The 7,500-nt window shown below is 40.8% G+C and overlaps 1 protein-coding gene across 1 annotated transcript in view; it reads left to right on the top strand.

Annotated features, from left to right (window-relative positions):
- LOC129834841 (multiple epidermal growth factor-like domains protein 11) overlaps positions 1-7,500 on the top strand; it is a 355,101-nt gene that overhangs the window by 233,630 nt on the left and 113,971 nt on the right. The window contains exon 11 of the mRNA XM_055900156.1: positions 3,354-3,474. Within this exon, the coding sequence (XP_055756131.1) occupies positions 3,354-3,474 (121 nt within the window). The remainder of the gene's footprint in view (positions 1-3,353; positions 3,475-7,500) is intronic.

Below are 7,500 nucleotides of genomic sequence, written 5' to 3'. Positions count from 1 at the left end.
AGGGTAATTAAAAGACGTAGGGTTGGTCGGGGTGGTTGGGGGGTCAGCTGTCTTAATTTGACATGATTCATCATTAATTGAATCAACACAGTGTTGTACTGTAGGTGGAGGTCCTGCTCAATGGGGTGTCAGAGAGAGAACAGGGATTCCCAGAGGAGAGGAGAGGAGAGGAGAGGAGAGGACGTCCCCAAATACTACTGTTATTTTGTTATTTGACATGTCTGACAGTGCTCCAGATTATGTACTGGCATTATATACTGGCATTATATACTGGCATTATATACTGGTATTATATACTGGCATTATATACTGGAATTATATACTGGTATTATATACTGGAATTGTATACTGGTATTATATACTGGCATTATATACTGGAATTATATACTGGTATTATATACTGGCATTATATACTGGAATTATATACTGGTATTATATACTGGCATTATGCACTGGCATTATATACTGGTATTATATACTGGCATTATATACTGGCATTATATACTGACATTATGTACTGGCATTATATACTGGCATTATATACTGGTATTATATACTGGTATTATATACTGGCATTATGTACTGGGAATGTGTACTGGGATTATGGGATTATGTACTAATAGTAGAGCTCAGATTTACTCAGGAAACACAGGCCTACAACGCAGCGTAGGAATAGCCTTTAGGCCTAGTGGTTTAATTTAGTAAATCGTGTTTTATGTATTCATTACTCCAAGCTCCAGAATGGTTCATGCTGAGCGTTGTGTCTCTGTAGTCTGCCAGCGTACTGTAGTTATTGTAACGTGTCAGTAAACTGAATAATACTGAGTAATCTAGTCACACTGATAGGCCGCTGAGGTTGACAGGGCGGGCTCAGTCTGTGTGTGTTCTGAATGTTCTGGGTCGCAGACGGACACCAATTTACTTCAATGCATAAATCACCAACACGAACAGTCAACACTCACACAGTATTGCATTATGCCCATCCTTTTATCCTGAGAGAAGAAAGGAGAGATTACAGACTGGAATACCACAGTAGATCGTTGTATTCTTAGAGAAGAAAGGAGAGATTACAGACTGGAATACCACAGTAGATCGTTGTATCCTTAGAGAAGAATGGAGAGATTACAGACTGGAATACCACAGTAGATCGTTGTATCCTTAGAGAAAAATGGAGAGATTACAGACTGGAATACCACAGTAGATCGTTGTATCCTTAGAGAAGAATGGAGAGATTACAGACTGGAATACCACAGTAGATCGTTGTATCCTTAGAGAAGAAAGGAGAGATTACAGACTGGAATACTGTACCACAGTAGATCGTTGTATCCTTAGAGAAGAAAGGAGAGATTACAGACTGGAATACTGTACCACAGTAGATCGGTGTATCCTTAGAGAAGAAAGGAGAGATTACAGACTGGAATACCACAGTAGATCGTTGTATCCTTAGAGAAGAATGGAGAGATTACAGACTGGAATACCACAGTAGATCGTTGTATCCTTAGAGAAGAGAGGAGAGATTACAGACTGGAATACCACAGTAGATCGTTGTATCCTTAGAGAAGAGAGGAGAGATTACAGACTGGAATACCACAGTAGATCGTTGTATCCTTAGAGAAGAGAGGAGAGATTACAGACTGGAATACCACAGTAGATCGTTGTATCCTTAGAGAAGAAAAGAGAGATTACAGACTGGAATACTGTACCACAGTAGATCGTTGTTTCCTTAGAGAAGAAAGGAGAGATTACAGACTGGAATACTGTACCACAGTAGATCGGTGTATTCTTAGAGAAGAAAGGAGAGATTACAGACTGGAATACCACAGTAGATCGTTGTATCCTTAGAGAAGAAAGGAGAGATTACAGACTGGAATACCACAGTAGATCGGTGTATTCTTAGAGAAGAAAGGAGAGATTACAGACTGGAATACCACAGTAGATCGTTGTATTCCTAGAGAAGAGAGGAGAGATTACAGACTGGAATACCACAGTAGATCGTTGTATCCTTAGAGAAGAAAGGAGAGATTACAGACTGGAATACCACAGTAGATCGTTGTATTCTTAGAGAAGAAAGGAGAGATTACAGACTGGAATACCACAGTAGATCGTTGTATTCTTAGAGAAGAAAGGAGAGATTACAGACTGGAATACCACAGTAGATCGTTGTATTCTTAGAGAAGAAAGGAGAGATTACAGACTGGAATACCACAGTAGATCGTTGTATTCTTAGAGAAGAAAGGAGAGATTACAGACTGGAATACCACAGTAGATCGTTGTATCCTTAGAGAAGAAAGGAGAGATTACAGACTGGAATACCACAGTAGATCGTTGTATTCTTAGAGAAGAAAGGAGAGATTACAGACTGGAATACCACAGTAGATCGTTGTATCCTTAGAAAGGAGAGATTACAGACTGGAATACCACAGTAGTGGACTTCACAGTGAGTTCACATTGTAATCAAAGCAATACTGTAGTCTGTAGAGTTGCTTGGTGGTCTGTCACAGGGAATATGTACAGTGTGTCTGGGTTGAAAGGGCTGTAGAGTTGCTTGGTGGTCTGTCACGGGGATTATGTACAGTGTGTCTGGGTTGAAAGGGCTGTAGATTTGCTTGGTGGTCTGTCACAGGGATTATGTACAGTGTACTGGGTTGAAAGGGCTGTAGAGTTGCTTGGTGGTCTGTCACAGGGATTATGTACAGTGTGTCTGGGTTGAAAGGGCTGTAGAGTTGCTTGGTGGTCTGTCACAGGGAATATGTACAGTGTGTCTGGGTTGAAAGGGCTGTAGATTTGCTTGGTGGTCTGTCACAGGGAATATGTACAGTGTGTCTGGGTTGAAAGGGCAGTTGACTCCAAAGTCTGTCAGTTGTTTTCAGACCTCAAAAGGGGCGTAATGTTGAGATGAGTGATGATGTGTTTCATGCCATCTGCTGCGTGAACGTGGATCCAACTTTACATCTGAATCCCAAATGAATCAGTCTAAAATGATTGAATTAGACGCTGCCTATCTTTCCCATTCATTGGGGATTCAGGCAAATATGGATCTGAAAAAAACAACAGATGGTGTAGAAAATGAACTCATCTCAACTTTAAGACCACATTTTGAGGCCTGAAAACTTCAAACTAACTTTTGATTTAGGAGGGAACATATTGATCCAAACTAACTATTGATTTAGGAGGGAACATATTGATCCAAACATTGTTTGGACAAGTCTTTAAAAAGAAACAGTGAAACTACCTGTCTCTCTGTCTCTCTCTCTCTCTCTCTGTCTCTGTCTCTGTGTTTCTCTGTCTCTCTGTCTCTCTGTCTCTCTGTCTCTCTGTCTCTCTGTCTCTGTCTGTCTCTCTCTCTCTCTCAGGGTGATGACTGTTCTCTGACCTGTCCTGCTGGGGTGTATGGGGCCAACTGTTCCTCTCCCTGTTCCTGCCACAACCAGATCGCCTGCTCACACATCGACGGATCCTGCATGTGCAGAGAAGGTACTGTAGGCTGAATACTGTCATATCTCTCTTTCCTTCTCTACTCCCTCTGGCTCTGTCTTTCCTTCTCTCTGTCTCTCTCTCTCTCTCTCTCTCTCTCTCTCTCTCTCTCTCTCTCTCTCTCTCTCTCTCTCTCTCTCTCTCTCTCTTTCTTTCTTTCTTTCTTTCTTTCTTTCTTTCTTTCTTTCTTTCTTTCTTACATTCTTAAAGAAAGAAAGAAAGAAAGAATCTGCACTGTATGTTGTTAGCTAGCTAGCCAGACAGTTTTAGAGCAATGATTCCATTTTTAACTGCCAGTATGACAACATTGATTTCAAACAATTCTGTCAATCCACACGCTGACATCAGTTGATGATAGGACTTAGACAAGTTTGAAATGCAAATAGTACTGATATCGTATTAAATAACAGCACTCACAGATTTCCAAGAATACAGAAATGTAGACATTTATGGACTGTTTACAGATATTTTATTTAACCAGGCATGTCAATTAAGAATACATTATTATTTACAATGACAGCCTACCCCGGCCAAACCTGGACGACACTGGGCCAATTGTGCGCCGCCCTATGGGACTCCCAATCATGGCCGGTTGTGATACAGCCTGGAATCGAACCAGGGTCTGTAGTGGCGCCTCTAGGACTGAGATGCAGTGCCTTAGACCACTGCGCCACTCTGGAGCCCTAGTTATAGAGGCTAGTTTTTTTTTTATTGGTAAACCCGTATTTCCTGCGTAAGTAAAATCAGGATTATGCCTCTACAGCCATTCATTCCAATTAGACTGGTTTGGATTTCTCCCTGACCAATATGGCTGCCATTTCCACCGCATTCTGGAACTTTGATGGTTTATGATGTCGCCCCTCTAGTAAATTAGTAGAATCTCAATGATAACAACTATATTACCAGACAGACAAGCTGTAGTAACTATAGTACCAGACAGACAAGCTGTAGTAACTATAGTAACTATATTACCAGACAGACAAGCTGTAGTAACTATAGTAACAATATTACCAGACAGACACGCTGTAGTAACTATATTACCAGACAGACAAGCTGTAGTATCTATAGTAACTATATTACCAGACAGACACGCTGTAGTAACTATAGTAACTATATTACCAGACAGACAAGCTGTAGTATCTATAGTAACTATATTACCAGACAGACACGCTGTAGTAACTATAGTAACTATATTACCAGACAGACAGACACACTGTAGTATCTATAGTAACTATATTACCAGACAGACACGCTGTAGTAACTATAGTAACTATATTACCAGACAGACAAGCTGTAGTATCTATAGTAACTATATTACCAGACAGACAAGCTGTAGTAACTATAGTAACTATATTACCAGACAGACAAGCTGTAGTAACTATAGTAACTGTATTACTCGTTGCAGTGTAAAGGAACCTACCCAAGAACATTAAACTCAACCCACGAATCACATTCTACTCATGAACAAGGTCCACCAATCAATCAATAGTCCATTAGAATGATGTGGAGACACTAACGATCAGCACTCTATTACAATGTTCTCCTCAGAGAGAGAGGGAGGGAGATAAAGAGAGAGGGAGGGAGATAAAGAGAGAGCGAGAGAGAGAGAGAGGGAGACGGAGACGTAGACGGAGAGGGACAGAGACAGGGAGATAAAGAGAGAGAGGGAGATAAAGAGAGAGAGAGGGAGATAAAGAGAGAGAGAGGGAGATAAAGAGAGAGAGAGGGAGATAAAGAGAGAGAGAGGGAGATAAAGAGAGAGAGAGGGAGATAAAGAGAGAGAGAGAGGGAGATAAAGAGAGAGAGAGAGGGAGATAAAGAGGGAGATGAGGGAGATAAAGAAAGAGAGAGAGGGAGAGGGAGATAAAGAGAGAGAGAGGGGGAGATAAAGAGAAAGAGGGGGAGGGAGGGAGATAAAGAGAATGAGAGAGAGGGAGATAAAGAGAGTGTGAGAGAGAGAGAAGTGAAGAACTTAACTCCTCCGTTACTTCAGTACTTCTCAATGTCAGCATGTTTAAATATTTACGTGGCTTGTAATCTCCCAGGGAATCATGGGTAATTAAAGACAGACATCAGAGTGGATCTCTGGGAACGACGCTCCGCTCAGCTCCGAAAAGTTCTGAGAGAGAGTGTGGGTGGCTGTCTCAATCCTACAGTCCTCTGATTGCACTGTATAGCTCTCAGATAACTTCTACACACACACGTGTAATAACCATCATCCTACAGTTGACAAAGCTCAGATAACTTCTACATACACACAGACTATAAACAATCTGTTTCATGTGTTCTGCAGACGCTCAGGGATTGATTCTGGAGTGAGAGTGCGGAGTGTAGAGTGAGATGTGATGCACTTTTCTTTTTGCTTGTTGTCCATGAGCCTATTGTCCACCTAAACTGACTTTGGTTGAGCAGGGGGGTTGTCAGGGCTTTCTCTGTATTTTACTGCAGGGGTTTTGTCAGGGCTTTTTATGTATTTTACAGCAGGGGTTTTGTCAGGGCTTTCTCTGTATTTTACTGCAGGGGTTTTGTCAGGGCTTTTTATGTATTTTACAGCAGGGGGGTTGTCAGGGCTTTCTCTGTATTTTACTGCAGGGGTTTTGTCAGGGCTTTCTCTGTATTTTACTGCAGGGGTTTTGTCAGGGCTTTTTATGTATTTTACAGCAGGGGGGTTGTCAGGGCTTTCTCTGTATTTTACTGCAGGGGTTTTGTCAGGGCTTTTTATGTATTTTACATCAGGGGGGTTGTCAGGGCTTTCTCTGTATTTTACTGCAGGGGTTTTGTCAGGGCTTTCTCTGTATTTTACTGCAGGGGTTTTGTCAGGGCTTTCTCTGTATTTTACAGCAGGGGTTTTGTCAGGGCTTTCTCTGTATTTTACTGCAGGGGTTTTGTCAGGGCTTTCTCTGTATTTTACAGCAGGGGTTTTGTCAGGGCTTTCTCTGTATTTTACTGGACTGAATAGGCCTACTTTGTATTTTACTGTACCTTGTCTGTATTTAGTCTGGGCTCATTATATTGAGTGTTGACCATTGGGGCTGTTGGTGGGGAGTACAGTACAGAGAGTACAGTACAGATAGTACAGATATTACAGTATAGAGAGTATATACAGTACAGTACAGAGAGGACAGTATAGAGAGTACAGATATTACAGTATAGAGAGTATAGACAGTACAGTACAGAGAGGACAGTATAGAGAGTACAGATATTACAGTATAGAGAGTATATACAGTACAGATAGTACAGATATTACAGTATAGAGAGTATATACAGTACAGATAGTACAGATATTACAGTATAGAGAGTACAGTACAGATAGTACAGATATTACAGTATAGAGAGTACAGTACAGATAGTACAGATATTACAGTATAGAGAGTACAGTACAGATAGTACAGATATTACAGTATAGAGAGTATATACAGTACAGTACAGAGAGGACAGTATAGAGAGTACAGATATTACAGTATAGAGAGTATATACAGTACAGATAGTACAGATATTACAGTATAGAGAGTATATACAGTACAGATAGTACAGATATTACAGTATAGAGAGTATATACAGTACAGATAGTACAGATATTACAGTATAGAGAGTACAGTACAGATAGTACAGATATTACAGTATAGAGAGTACAGTACAGTACAGAGAGTATAGTATAGAGAGTGAAGTTGTAGATCTGCAGTGTAGAGAGTGAAGTTGTAGATCTGCAGTGTAGAGAGTGAAGTTGTAGATCTGCAGTGTAGAGAGTGAAGTTGTAGATCTGCAGTGTAGAGAGTGAAGTTGTAGATCTGCAGTGTAGAGAGTGAAGTTGTAGATCTGCAGTGTAGAGAGTAAAGTTGTAGATCTGCAGTGTAGAGAGTAAAGTTGTAGATCTGCAGTGTAGAGAGTGAAGTTGTAGATCTGCAGTGTAGAGAGTGAATTTGTAGATCTGCAGTGTAGAGAGTGAAGTTGTAGATCTGCAGTGTAGAGAGTGAAGTTGTAGATCTGCAGTGTAGAGAGTGAAGTTGTAGATCTGCAGTGTAGAGA

Source organism: Salvelinus fontinalis, chromosome 35 (genome assembly GCF_029448725.1).
Source record: "Salvelinus fontinalis isolate EN_2023a chromosome 35, ASM2944872v1, whole genome shotgun sequence".
NCBI classification, from domain to species: domain Eukaryota; kingdom Metazoa; phylum Chordata; class Actinopteri; order Salmoniformes; family Salmonidae; genus Salvelinus; species Salvelinus fontinalis.
This window is presented reverse-complemented; position numbering and strand designations above follow the sequence as displayed.